This window comes from Dermacentor albipictus, chromosome 1 (assembly GCF_038994185.2).
Source record: "Dermacentor albipictus isolate Rhodes 1998 colony chromosome 1, USDA_Dalb.pri_finalv2, whole genome shotgun sequence".
NCBI classification, from domain to species: Eukaryota; Metazoa; Arthropoda; class Arachnida; order Ixodida; family Ixodidae; genus Dermacentor; species Dermacentor albipictus.
The window spans coordinates 81395378-81410879 of NC_091821.1; the positions used below are offsets into that span (position 1 = coordinate 81395378).

General features: G+C 44.4%; 1 protein-coding gene across 1 annotated transcript in view; it reads left to right on the forward strand.

Moving 5' to 3' along the window:
• The first annotated feature begins 257 nt into the window (after positions 1-257).
• Positions 258-15502, forward strand: part of LOC135907441 (lysosomal alpha-mannosidase-like) — a 99299-nt gene continuing 84054 nt past the window's right edge. Inside the window, exons 1-2 of the mRNA XM_065439124.1 lie at positions 258-330; positions 418-520. Coding sequence (XP_065295196.1) covers positions 272-330; positions 418-520 — 162 coding nt within the window. The 5' untranslated portion in view covers positions 258-271. The remainder of the gene's footprint in view (positions 331-417; positions 521-15502) is intronic.

Genomic DNA, 15502 nt, shown 5'->3' on the forward strand with positions numbered 1-15502 from the left:
GTATATGTACAAAAAGGCTACGACAACTTTATATAAACAGAAAGAGAGCCACTTCTATGGCATGCATTTATTTTTGATGTGCTACAGGTTTAATTGTAACAGCCTTTTACTCTTCGATGTGTGCGAAGAAATCTACCAAGTTAAAGGCACAGATATTTTCTATTTCGCAAAGTGCATTTTGCTCTGAGTTATTGCTAACGGCTGCTTACGTTTGCACTTCACCTTTACATCATGGGTAGCTGTATAAGCCCTTGGCAACGATGTGAGCAATATGAAACCACGTACAGGAAATCGCGCCGAAGCTGGCACCGTCATCGTCTTTGCAGAACGGTATTGCTGTGCGCAGTGACTGCCACTTTGTTTGTTCGCCATGATAAGGTGCAAAACTATGTTAGAGAAATTAATATTATTTTCCAGATTCAAGCTGTGGAGTATCGTTTGTGTGCTACTCACTTTAAGGCAAATGGCTGTCACGGAAAAAGCCGTCGAAGAAGACGCGGCGTCATCGTGCACTTACGAGGCGAGTTCAGTTCATTCTGTCATATCGGCCCTCTCATAACTACAGGGCTCAAAATTAGCTCATATACGTTCCTCCCGCGACATCTTGCCACCTGATGTAAACGCCACTTCGCACTCTTAGCAGTCATTCTGCAATTTTATGTAGTTTTTGAAAAAAACTAAAATGATATATATATATATATATATATATATATATATATATATATATATATATATATATATATATATATATATATATATATATATATATATATATATATCCCAAATGACTCATCCAGTGGGTCTCAGTCCCCAGGAGCTGCGGAGCACCTGACCAAGGCAGCGGTCAGACCTGTAGCGCAGTCGAGGGTGCTAATAATCTCTGGGTCCGGACACACCGCCAATGGAAACTGACCCTTGCAACGTTGCAGCTTGGCCTCCTCCTTAAGAGGAAGCTTTAGCTCGGGTGCTCCTAACTAAATACAATGTAGAAGGTGCATTCGTTTTTCTCGGCAACCACTACACCAAATTTGATGAGATTTATTGAATTTAAAAGAAAACTTGAATTCTACGGACTTCTGGTTTCGAATTTTTCATTGAGGTTGTCAATTCTTCATTAAAATTTGGCAAAAATCGCACATTCCTAGAAAAAGAAACTATCATATTTAAAACTCTAACTCAACAATGAAAAATAATATCACAATTCTGTGAGTCGCACATAGTAGTACATCTACAGCGGGCAAAATTGATACATTACACATGAATCTGAAAAAAATTTGTATTATGGAAATACGGTTTTTTCAGAACCCTTGTACACCACGTAACCAATTCAAGTAAGATACAAAATGACATACCAAATTTGTCCGCTTTGACTCTTACAATAGATACTGTTTACAGAACCGTGATATGTGTTCTTGATGCAGAGCTATTAGTTTGTAAATGTCGTGCTTTTTTTTTCGCACTTTCAAATTTTTCAATATATTTTAAACAAAATCCTGACCCTAAATTGAATTTCCGCTTCCAACAGATACTAGAATTTAACTTTCGCTCTCAAATGCAACAAATTTCATTAAAAGCGATCCAGGGGTTATCTCACAAAAGCGTTTCTGCGTTTTACATGTATTTGAATAGTCGCGTCGGAGTTGTGCCCGAGCTAAAGCTTCCTCTTAAACAATTTGTCGAGGGAATCAAATACATGAATAATAACTGCATTGCTATTGCCAAAGATGCTGCAAACGAATTCTTGAACGCTACGCACTGTCAAAACAAGTAAAATATGTATTTTTTTCATAAAAAGATATACTCCTATGTGCCTACATTGTGCCCAAAATAACTGATATCAATGCTTCCATGTTTTTGTCTATTTAATAAGTAAAGAAAACATCACACGAACTTTAGAACTATATCAGTTCGAAACCAGCAAAGCAGTGCATGCCACTGATATGAAAAATGTAAAGGCCATGAAATGAACAAGTTGAGAATAAATATGTTAATAAGACTTTGTCATTCAAGAACCTTGTTTACATTTTTGTACTGTACATATGCAACGGCCAGTGAAAAATCTCAATGAAGCTGTCATTTATTCCAATGTATTATGCATGAGCAGCTGTCACCGGTCGTGTATCGTGAGTAATGGCACCTAAATTATTGTCCCAACAGATATCACGTATACAAAGCCGTTGTGCAAAATATACAAGGGCGAGTCAAACCAAAGTGAACCAATGCGAATATATGACAAACGGGGCACTTTGTTTAAAAGTAGTCTCTATAAGCATTTAGAGATTTGTCCCATTGACTAAGGAGTCGCGTGATTCCCGTCTCATAAAACTCCTTGGGTTTCTGCTTCAAAAAGTCTGCAACTAACTCCTTCACGTCATCGTCCGGCACCAATCTGTTTCCCTTGAGCTGTTTTTCTTCATTTGTCCCAAAATGTGGAAGTCGCAAGGCGACAGGTCTCAGCTGTATAGCGGGTGTTGCAGCGCTTCCCATTTGAACTTTGCCAGTTTTGTGTTAACCACATGAGTGACGTGGGGACCGGCATTGTCGTGGAACAATTAAAAATAAAATTATGGGGTATTACGTGCCAAAACCCCTTCCTGATTATGAGGCACGCCGTAGTGGAGGACTCCGGAAATTTCGACCACCTGGGGTTCTTTAACGGGCACCTAAATGGGGTACACAGGTGTTCTCGCATTTTGCCTCCATCGAAATGCGGCCGCCGTGGCGGGGATTCGATCCCGCGGCCTCCGTGCTCAGCAGCCCAACACCATATCCAGGTCGTGGAACAAGATGACCCCATACGTCAATTTCCCACGTCGTTTGTTCTTGATTGCTACGTGCAGCCGATCCGGCGTTTCGAAATATCGGAAACGATTGATAGTCTCTCCGGGTTTAGAAAATTCTAACAGTAATGGCCCCTGACGATCGAAAAAAAAAAAAAAACGTCAACACCTTTTCGCCGGAAATGACGGTCTTTACTTTCTTTGTGGGAGGTGAATTCGATTGGTTACACTGTAAGCTTTGCCGTCGTGTTTCAGGCTCGTAGTAGTGGTACCATGGTTCGTCCCTGCTCACAATTGTAGACAAGAAGTCGTCACCCTCATTGTGATACCGGATCAGCTGAGTCAAGGCAGCGCAGAACCGCTCCGTCTTACGGCGGTGGTTCAAATTCCTGGGCATCCACTGCGCACACAAGAGCCGGTAACCGAGATGTTCATGAATTATGGCATGAAACGAACCGGGACTGATGTTCACGCACTCTGCTAGTTCATCGATCTTTATCCTCCGTTCTTGTCTCCTCAGCTCATCAACCTTTGCAATTTTGTTGGGGGTAATTGCACGATGGCTTTGGCCCGGTTTTGGATCGTCTTTGCAACTTTCACGTCTGTCTTTCAACCGTTTACTCCAACGCTTCACAGTGGCCAATGAAATGCGATGTTCAACATACACGGCCGCCATACGGCAACTAATTTCTTTTTGGGAAACACCTTCAGCTGTCAAAAACCTCAGGGCACCACGCTGCTCAATTTCTGAAGCGTCCATTACGTCACCCAATCATGTTCCACCCAGTTTATGAGAGCATTAAAGAACATTTACTCTCTCATCTGCGTGTCACTTTTGTAAATGAGAGATACCTGTGTGCTACGCGCATTCCTCGCAGATAATGAAACGAAACATTATTGCATTAAAACTTCTTTCTGGGCGAGTTGGTGCATACTTGATATAAAAATTGTTACAGCGCAAACACATGCAACTACAAAGTATGAAGTACGGGACACAAGCGCTTGTGTCCCGTCCTTCATACTTTGTGGTTGCATGTGTTTGCGCTATAACAATTTTATGCCATTATTGCCCGGGATGGGTAGGCTCAATTTCACTTGACTCGCCCTCGTTCATCAGAAATGCGAAGATACAATGGAATATACAAATGCTTGATAAAGGGCAAAAAATTGTCACTGGAAAGAAAGTTCACTGCACGTATACACAAAACCTCGCAACAAGATATATTTAAATATACATATAAGTCTCCAATAAATCTACGTATCTAAGAAAAATGTCACTGTATATAATGGGTCAAATAAGGCAAATAAACACGGTGCCCAATCACAGATTCACAGAATCCTAGATCCCACCCCATTTCCCTCCACTCCCTCTGATGTATCACGCGCGACGAAAGGCGGCGCGCTTTCTGCCCGCTCTTCTCCTTTGCGCACACAAGACTGAGCCACCATTGTCGGCTCACCCATTTGACCCCACACCCCCCCTACGCTTTCACTCGCACATGAGGCGCGCGGTCACGATGTTATCGCCCTTGGACTTCATACGAAACATGAGGGCAATGGCGACAGTGGGAATGCACCTGGAGTGTCCATATAATTGCTATCACGCTAATGTAATAAGAGTATCCGGCAAATGAAGCGTCCCGTGGCCGATTACTTTCCGCAAAACAGAAAGTAACAAAATCGAACTTTCACCATGCGACAAGTCGCTGCGCCGCTACAATGTTTCTTTTTTCATTTTGTGAGGCGAGAGCACCGAAATGAAAAAAAAAAACGCAAGAAAGAGTAAGTTGGCCACAATCCAATGCCTACTTTGGCCACCTAATGTGGCTAACGAATGAATATCGAAGAAAACGTGAGACGCTTGTCCACCGAGAACCATACGCATAGTGCTCGGTATTCTACACCGGCGAGACCAGACTTTCCGGAGAGGTTGTGCTCAAGCGAACGCGCTGTAAATCCGTCGAGTCCTCACAGTGATGGTGGTGAGCGACCATTGTTTCTTTTTCTCGTCTGCTAGCGAGAAGGTGTGCAAAACACTGCCAGGCGCAAATCCACCCGGCCAGAGAAAACCAAACCCGAAATGCACGCGCCGCGAGGTGGTCGGGGCAACACGAGAAAAACGCATGCGCTCCGGTTGGCTCTGGCAGCCCGTGGGTAGGGGAGCGAGAACAAGAAAACTGAAGAGGCTCAATGTGTCATCGCGATTAAATGTCAAAGTAGAAAAAATAAATAAGAACGTAGTTGCCTTGGCTGGCTTTAGTGTCTTCACTGGATGCTTTGGCACAGGTGAAAAAGAAATGTTGATATTTTTTTATGTGACGTGATGGCACGAATGAGCCACCACAACGCTTCGTCCCATCGGGCCTCGCTGCGGGCTTTGTCAACTTGTCTGATAGTGTGTTGATTTGGCTTGTCCCGTTGTATGGCCCGATGTACGACTTTGGAAAAGTTAATGAACCTTTGGCGTCAAATATTTATGGGAACATAATTTTCAATTGCAGTTCCTCAACTTAAAATCTAAAGCACAACTTTGGGAATGTCAATGCACCTTTCACATCAAAATTTTATGAGAACTTTATACCCATAAAGTTTCGGAATTGACATCCATGCGCTCCGTAGATTCCGCGGCCTCCGCGCGATTCCCCGGTGAGCCCAGTCGCCATCCAAACGACCTTGAAACTTTGTGCTCGGATGGGGCTGCTTGCGTTATGTGACTCCCGGTACATGCGCGTTGCCGCGAAATCCAGCCCGAGTTAGCAATGTTCGCGGTGAAATGTCTTTACGAGCGTGAAAAACACATTCTAGACAAAATCCAGAATGATTTCTGGCGCCGGGGGTTGCTTTGGTCGTCGGTGCATCGACAGCGCGAAAAAATTTCGGGGGGGGGGGCTGAAGGCCCATAAGCCCCCCCCCCCCCCTGGTCACCAAGAGGGTAGCAGTAGTAGTAATCAAACCCAATAAAAGGTATAGATTAAGGTAGTACAAACCTACGCTCCAACGTCCAGTCACGATGATGAGGAAGTAGATCAGTTTTATGAAGATGTTGAATGAGCGATGAGAAAAGTGCAAACTCAGTATACTGTAGTAATGGGCGACTTCATTGCAAAAGTGGGGAAAAAGCAGACTGGTGAACAAGCAATTGGCAAGTACGGCGTTGATTCTAGAAACGCTAGAGGAGAGATGGTGGTAGAATTCACAGAAAGGAACAAGCTTCGAATAATGAACACCTTTTTCAGGAAGCGTAGCAACAGAAAGTGGACCTGGAAAAGCCCTAATAGTGAAACAAGAAATGAAATTGACTTCACACGTTCTGCTAATCCCAGCATAGTGCAGGATGTAGAAGTGATAGGTAGGGCAAAGTGCAGTGATCATAGATTAGTAAGGGCTAGGATTCACCTCAATTGGAAGAGAGAAAGAGCAAAATTGGTCAAGAAGAAACAGATCAACCTAGAGGCAGTAGGGTAAAAGCAGACAAATTCAGGCGGGTACTTGCAAACAAATATGCGGCCTTATAACAGACAGATGAAGATGACATATATAGAGGTAATGAATGAAACCGTAACTAGGCCGGCTTCAGAGGCAGCAATTGAAGTGGGAGGCAAGGCACCAAGGCAACCAGTAGGCAATCTCTCCCAAATAACAAAGAACCTAATAAAGACACGACAAAGAATGAAAGTGTCCAACTCAAGAGATAAGATCAACAAGACGAAATAAGTGGTATTCGAAATTATAACGTGAGAAAGACTGAAGAAGCCGTATAAGATGGATGCAGCCTGAAATCAGTGAGAAAGAAACTTGGCATTGGACAAACTAAGATGTATGCACTGAAAGATAAGCAGGGTAATATCATCAGCAATCTCGAAGATATAGTAAAAGAAGCGGAATAATTCTGTAGTGACTTGTACACCACCCAGAGGAGTCAGGATAGCTCCATTAGAAACAGTAATTAATAGGATACAGAAACTCCTCCTATAACTAGCGATGAGGTCAGAAGGGCCTTGCAAGACATGAAACGAGGAAGAGCGGCAGGAGAAGACGGAATAACAGTCGATTTAATCAACGATGGAAGAGACATCATGCTTCATAAGCTTGCGGCCCTTGATACAAAATGTCTCACGACTTCTAGGGTCCCAGAGAACTGAAAGAACGCCAACATTATGCTAATCGACAAAAAGGGAGACATTCAAAAATGGAAAAATTGTAGACCCATAAGCTTACTCCCAGTATTTTATAAAATATTTACCAAAATAATCTCCAATAGAATAAGGACAACACTGGAATTTAGTCAACCAAGGGAGCAGGCTGGCTTCAGGAAAGGTTACTCTTCAATGGATCACATCCATGTCATTAATCAGGTTATCGAGAAATGTGCAGACTACAAGCTCTCTATATGGCTTTCATAGATTACGAAAAAGCATTTGATTCAGTAGAGATACCAGCAGTCATAGAGGCGTTGCATAATCAAGGAGTACAGACCACTTACGTAAATACACTAGAAAATATCTGCAGAGATTCCACAGCCACCTTAATTCTACACAAGAAAAGTAGGAAGATAACTATAAAGAAAGGAGTCAAACAAGGAGACACAATCTCTCCAATGTTATTCACTGCGTGCTTAGAAGAAGTATTAAACTGGGAAGGCTTAGGGGTAAGGATCGACGGCAAATATCTCAGCAACCTTCGGTTTGCCGATGACATTGTTCTATTCAGAAACAATGCAGACGAGTTACAACAAATGATTGATGACCTTAAAGGGATACTAAAGCGAAGGAATAAATCAGTTTAGACTGATAAACCATTGTTTGAGAACCCTGCAGGCAGTAATTTCAAAATAATAGTTTGATTTTTAGATGAAAAAATGCAGGTCGAAGTATCAGTATTTAAATTTCGCGCCGAAACCCCGACGCCGGTACGTCAGTGCGACGTCGGGGATTCCAAAGTATGTGTTCGCATTTGGGCCGCGTTGGCTGAGTAAATGTTCCCGAAACTTGCCATGTTTAATAGTTGGTTCATTTAGAACACGATGTAGTCGATCTGTACCGCTATATAAATAAATAGGCTCTAGAAGATGCCATGAAAATCCATGACGTCACAGCGACTGTGCGGGAACTTCAAGGAGGCGTCGCCACCCGGCTTTCCTTCTTGCGCTTTTTCTGGCTTACCAAGAGCATTATTGTGGTAGAGTGGTGTTTTTGGTGTCGTATAAAGGTAATTTACTGATGCAGATGAAATCATTTTTTCTCTCTAGTGTCTCTTTAACAGAGAGTGGGTGTAAGAGCGGGGTTGAAGATTAATATGCAGAAGGCAAAGATAATGATGAATATCCGGGCAAAGAAACAAGAGTTCAGGATCGACAGTCAGCCTCTAGAGTCTGTGAAGGAATACGTTTACCTAGGTCAATTAATCACAGGGATCCCTGATCATGAGAAGGAAGTTCATAGAAGAATAAAAATGGGTTGGATCGCGCACGGCAGGCATTGTCAGCTCCTGACTGGAAGCTTACCATTATCATTGAAAAGGAGGGTGTACAATCAGTGCATTTTACCAGTGCTGATATATGGGGCAGAGACTTGGAGCCTGACAAAGAAGCTTGAGAACAAGTTAAGGACCGCGCAAAGGCCAATGGAACGAAGATGGCTAGGCATAACGTTAAGAGACAGAAAGAGAGTGGTTTGGATCAGAGAGCAAACGGGTAGAGACGACATTCTAATTGACATCAACATAAAGAAATGGAGCTGGGCAGGTCATGTAATGCGCCGGTTAGATAACCGTTGGACCATTAGGGCGACACAATGGGTACTAAGAAAAGGGAAGTGTAATAGAGGACGGCAGAAGACTACGTGGTGCGACGAAATTAGAAAATTCGCGGACGCTAGTTGGAATCGGTTGGCACAGGACAGTGGTAATTGGAGATCGCAGGGAGAGGCCTTCTTCCTGCAAAGGACATAAAGCAGGCTGATGATGGTGCATCGCTGAGCCCCAGTTAGATCGGTTTTGGTCTTCAATATGACAAGCTCATATAACCGCGAAAGTCGTATACAGCTTTCGCGGCTCAAAGTGCAGCGTGCCACGCTGGTCGTAATTTACATTTCAAAAACTTACCATAGTGTTAAATGATGATGCGATGATAAGTCGCGTCGATGTTGCAAAAGTCTTTCTTCCGAGAGTGGCTGGTCGTCCAACTGGTTCAGCGTGACGAAAAGCGAATGTCTCTGCACGCTTTACTGCGGGCACTCAAAGAACATACATAATTGTTTCCTCGTCGCCGCAATGGCCACATGCGGTGGCGTCAGCCATTTCTATGCGGAACGCGTATGAAGGCGACGGCAAACCATAGCCTAAAAAAAAAGCGTCGCGTTTCTTCGGGGAAGTCTTGGTGGAAACCGAAAGCTAAGGCTGGATCCATGGTGTATAATCGGGCATGCATAAAATGTTTATTCCACTCTGATGTGGTGCATTGGCGTGCAAGTAGGTGGATCATCCTTGCAGCATCTATACATACCATTGTATACACATTTCTGCAACAAACAAACAAACAAACAAACAAACGAATCCGAGGACGCTTAAGCGCTTCTTATGAGTTATGAAGGCGGAAGCATTCATGTCCAATTGAATGCGGTCCTTCGAATTATGAACTCGCGGCCAAGAAAGTGCGTTGAGACGCTTGGCCAGTGCTTCCTAAATAGCACAAGGCCGGTGCACTTCGATCCGTAACGTCATGCTACCTTGCCCGACTGCCATATAGAATCTAATGGGAACGCTCCCCAGTAAGCCGCGGTGATTTTGACGTGACCACTTTCGTCACGCGGGGCTTGGCAATGGAAATTTCTGTCCAAGTAACAAGGTGCCACAAAGCAGAGTGCACAGGCCTGCTATCGAGAACAGGTTGGTCTGGCTCGTTTTGTTCGCGTGCGTTCTAGCTGCGTGCGCAGCTAGAACGCACGCGAGAGCTTGCGCGGACAAGAAACGCGGAGATGCTTCCTAGAGCGAGGGCGACATGCCGTCGCGGCGATGCCATCTTCCTTCACGCAACTCCTGGCACGCTATCGCCGCAGCCGATGTGCTGCGGCGATAGCACCCGAGCTAAAGCTTCCTCTTAAGAGGAAGCTTTAGCTCGGGTGCTCTTATCTAAATACATGTAAAAGGAGAATTTGTTTTTCTCGGCAACCACTGCACCAAATTTAACGAGGTTTGTTGCATTTAAAAGAAAAACTTAAACTCTAGTGACTGTTGGTTTCGAATTTTTGAGTTAGGTCGTCAATTTTTTATTAAAAATTGGCAAAAACCGAAAATTTTCAAAAAACGATACAATCAAGTTTACAACTCTGTAACTCAGCAACAAAATACGATAACACAATTCTGTGAATTGCATCTAATAGCACGTCTAAAGCGGACAAAATTGGCATGTCACATGAGTATAAAAAATTTAGCAATATGGAAATACAGCTTTTGCAGAACCCTTGTAACCAACGTAACAAATTCACGTAAGATGTAAAGTCACACATCGAATTCGTCCGCTTTGAATGATCTAATGGATGCCGTTTACGGAACCGCGATATCTGTTCTTGTTGCAGAGCTATGAATTTGTAAACTTCGCGCTTCTATTTTTTTCATACGGTCGAATACTTGAAAATTGTTTTAACAAAATTCAAGCCCTAAATCGAAATTCCCCTTCCAACAGTCACTAGAATATAGCTTTCTCTTTAAAATGCAACATATTTAATTAAATCGGTCCAGGCGTTATCTCAGAAAAGCATTTTTGCGTTTTACATGTATTTGAATAGGCCGCGTCGGAGTTGGGCCCGAGCTAAAGCTTCCTCTTAAAGCTTTCGCTTTAATAACCACGTGACCTTCCCAATGGCTCATACTCCTGCAAGAATGGCTCATACCCCCGTAAGGCTGACGCCACAGCGTAATGGAAAATGCAGGGCTCATTGATATAGGAGTGTCGGGACAAGGAGCTCGCTCTTATACACGAATTCAAGGTCGCTCCTACGCCCGTCTTGATCGGATTTATGTTTCTTCATCACTCCTCTCCCGAGGACTGTCCTGTAATACTATCCCAGTTTCGTTCTCCGATCATTGTGTGGTTATCGCAAAGATTGGTTAAAAATCTGTAACTAATTTCCGACCACAGTGGGCACTCTGGAAGCTTAACTCTGAGCTCCTAAATGATCAGAAATGTATTAATCGCGTGCGCATGGCTCTAACAAATTCTCTTTCTACTGACTTGCCGTTATTTGCTGCTTGGGAACTCTTTAAACAAGAGGTTCGTACAGTGGCTATAGAAATTGGATCGGTGAAATCATTCTATAGAAAGAATGAAGAAAAAATGCTTCTTAAGAGCCCATGTAGCCTTCATGAGATGGAATGCGAAATGCCAGGCACTTACATTGGTGACATAGAAAATCTTAAATGTGAGTTACAAAAGTATGATACACTGGGTTACAGAGGTGCGCGAATTCGATCTCGAAATATGCGTGCTCTGCAGTCTGAGCAGCCAACACGTCAAGCTTTACTTGACGAGCGACGTCACGCTACTTCCAAAGTGATTCCGGAAATATACTCTGAAGGTAGTCTTCTAACAAATACGAATGACATAATTTCTCAGTTCGAAACTTACTACACTGTGTTGTTTAACGCCCCTCCGGACGATCACGATGCAAAAGCTCTAGAGGGTTTCGTATCTCTTGTAAAACCGCTAAAGGATGATTACTGTGAATTGATCAGTGAGGCTTACGATCGAAGAAATTGAGTTAGCTATTGAGCCTTTGCCGAAAACACCCTGCCCCGATGGACTTTCAAGTGAATTTTACAAAGCTTTCAAGTCAATTATCAGTCCCATATTATAGGACATTTTTATGACAAATTTAGAGGCGGACGCCCTTCCGCAATCTTTTTGCAAAACCCGCACAGTTTTCCCAAAAGTTCAGATAAAAGAGAAACTGCGTTGTGTAGAAAGCTACCGATCAATCACATTGTCAAACGTGGATTATAAAATTTTTGTAAAAGTTTTATCTAATAGACTGCAATTTGCGATGTCAATTCTAATTGGTTCAGACGTGTGGAATTTGGGGCCGATCCATTCAAACCAACATACATATCGCCCGTACACTTCTTCAATACTGTTATGGTTCCACTGAGCAGCTTGCAATGCTCCAGGTAGACCTTGTTAAAGCTTTTGATCGTGTCAGTCACGCCTAATTATTTTCTCTTCTGGAGCATGCCAATGTTGGCTCCATTGTGCTTAAAGGCGTTGGGCTTTGCTACACCAGTTGTACTACTCGTTTAGTTATTAATGGCCAACTCTCCGAACCCGTTTCTATTTGCTCATCAGTAAAACAATGATGCTCGATGTCCCCACTCCTATTCGCGCTTTACCTGGAACCGCTTTGCTTAAGCGTAATTCAGTCGAGTTACATCCATGGCTTCAATATACTGGGTAATGAAGTAAAGGTCTTAGCTTATGCAGATGATCTAGCGTTCTTATGCCCGGATAAGTCCAGTGTTGGAAAGATAGTATCGACAATAGAAGGATTTGGCAGTGTATCAGGTGCACGAATGAACTCCTCGAAAAGTTTAGGCTTATGGTTTGGCTTATGGTGCTATACACCATAACAGTTTGCAGGCGTTGAGTGGACTGATTTCCCGCCAAAGTATTTTGGCGTGCCGCTAGACGCATATAAATTAAGCGCACACTATTGGAAAGAACGGGTTTCGTCCCTGCAAGGTTACGCCCAGACATTCGTTCCACAATGACTTTCTATTTTAGGGAAAGCCGAAGCCTGCAATAAGCTCTTCGCAACAAAAATTTACTATGTATTGCAAGTTATTCGTTGTGCTAGGCTATACATCCAACGCTTTCACCAAATCTTTGCAACCTTCGTATGGTTTTCAACTTTTGAGCCCATTAGGCGAGACAATATTTTTAGGCCTGTTAGTGAAGGTGGGCTGAGCTTAGTACATATTCATGTGCGACAAATAACGTCTCGTTTCTTCTTTTTTCGCGATACTTCGCATCCTATAATTCGGTCATACATGCAAGTCGCACTTGTTAATGCATTACCTGATTTAGTTGTTTCTTCAAATCTTTCTTCCCGTTTATGCTTGTGGGGGTTCATGCAAGAAGTTTACTTAGCGGTTCGTTCCCTGACAGTTCGGTTTTCCACTGAATACTTGTACTCTGTGTCGCGGAAAACGTTATACAAAGATTTACTGTCCATGCTATATCCGTCTCCCATCTTACCTATCACTATACATTAAATGGCCAGGCCACGATGTACTAAAGCGAGTTCGCAAACTGTAGTTATCCCCTTGCTGCAAAACATTATTTTGTAGACTTCATAGTGAAACCATACCGGTAAAGACATGCTTACAAAAAAAGGGTATCTTTGTCTCTTCTGTTAACTGTTGCCTTTGTGATGTACCAGAGACAATTGAACATTGTTATATATTAGCTGCACCGACGCCATCCTGTTTTGGGATGTTCTCCAACGGACTTTAAAAAAAAAGGCTTTGAGATTAACGCTCATACTGTGCGATACCTGCTGCCAACCTCTGATAATAGTGCACCTTTCGATACGTTTTTTCTCATGAGAATACACAGCTTGTGGAAAACGCGAATGATGGACCGAAACGCCGAAACGGTGGTTCCTGCAAGAGTATATTTTATCCAAATGACACTACACCTAAAACATGTTTATGATGGACTCGATATACAACCGGACTGGTACGCTCTTTTGGTGAGGTGCTTATCCTTACCACCCTTCTAAAGTGAAAACAACGTTTCTACTCACGGTATGAACGCTACCTTTTCTGTGTGTGGCTTTCATTGTGCCCTCCAATCTCTGGCTATGCTGAACTGGTGAATGTCGGGTTGAAAGTTACTGTAATAAATACCATGAAAAAATGGCTGTGGCTTAGCTAAGGTTAAGCCCAGGATTCGAAGCATACTAGCCTTTATTTTAACGCGACAGCGTTAAGGAGCTCGTGTCGCAGAAAAGCCGGTGTCGTCGGCGTCGGCTCAGGCGTGCGGCGCTTGCTCAGGCGCACATTTCGTTGTCGCGCCGAACGCTGCGTTGCTCGACGCTCACCGCGTCCGATGCGGGGCGCGTAGTCACTGCGCCGTAGCAAAGCCACCTAGAAGCAGTCTCTGTAGCACGCCGCAACCTTCGCTTCTCATTCCAACGAGCAGCTCTGTCTCCAGGAGGCATCTCACCTCGTGAGTGTCTAGCAGAGGCAAGCGCAGCTGCTTATATACCGCCGCGACGCCGCGAGCGACGGCGCGAGTTGGAGCCCCGTTTCTCCTCTGTCGTGACGTCACGGTGTCACGTGGTCAGCCTTGAAGGCGACGCCGCGAGCGACGGCGCGAGTTGGAGCCCCGTTTCTCCTCTGTCGTGACGTCACGGTGTCACGTGGTATTGAAGGCGACACCGCCGCGCCTGAGGAGCTGGGTTGAGCTCTAGTAATATGCTTCGCATAAAAAAAAAATCGCGCAGCAAAGTGAAGAGTGCATATATTCATTGAAATCACCTATACAACACACAGAACAGCATACGTTTCAATTCCCGGCTGAGAGGATGCAACGAAAAGTCGAAGAGAAACGTCGTTGGCGTGAGTCTGACCTCGCTATACGAGCGCGCGAAGCCGCAGCTAAGCGTCGAAAACGAGGCGAGGAAGCTGAACTGCGAAAGCAGCAACGCGACGATGCGAGACGGCGAATTACCAAGTGTGCAGCAGGCTTTCGCCTTCACGTGTTACAGCAGTGTAACATGCTGCTGAATTTCTGGCTTGAAATAAACGTTTTCGGAAGAAATAAACGGGTCACTTTGGTAGTAGTAGTAAACAACTTTATTGACGTCCTGAGGAGCTAGGCAGGGGGCCTGCTATAGGTAGGTCCCTGCCCAGCCGTTGGCTAGTCTCATGTCAGAACAGAGGCCATGCCTCTCCGCTCGTTCACGGGCCCTCTGGACAGCCAGGAGCTGGACGTCTTGTTTCGGGTCTGTGATGGCCTTCGTCCAGTCTTCTTCTCGGTTAAAATCCTGTAACACAGGGCACTGCCAGAGCATGTGACTTAATGAGCAATATTCAGTGCCACAATCTGGGCAGAGTGGATCAATGTCCGGGTGGAGCATGTTCAGAAAGCGCCTACGACCCGTCTGGAGCATGCGGAGCGTGCTAGCTTGTGATCTGTTGAGCATATGATGGGGAAGGGAAAACTCTGCCTATTCCCTCTGTAATGTGATGTGATTTCGTGAAAGGTAACTAGAGGATCACTGGGCGAGCTCTCCGGAACTCACCCAAGACACCATCCCGTCGCGGCATATGAAACCTCGCGCACGGTCGTGGCTATTTCATTGGGGTTAAGGTGACCCCGTAATACGTCTGGTCCAATGTGAGCAGGGGAACCAGACTATGTAATGAATAATGTCAGAGGGGGGTTTGCTGTTGAGAATCCTGACTGCCTCTTTGGCTATATGCGAACGCTCTAACGGCCGCTCGGGAGTCCGTGTACACCGTAGTGCGTTTTGCGTCAAGTAATGCGAGAGCTATAGCAGCCTGTTCCACCCCATCGACCAAGGATGTCTTCAGCGAAGCTGCCGAAAGGAGTTGTCCCCTGTCATTGACTACGGTTACGGAAAACTTGTTGGCACAGGCGTGTCGCGCCGCGTCAACAAAGGTCTCCGTTCCGGATATGTTCTTTAAGAAAGCCCTAGCCCTCG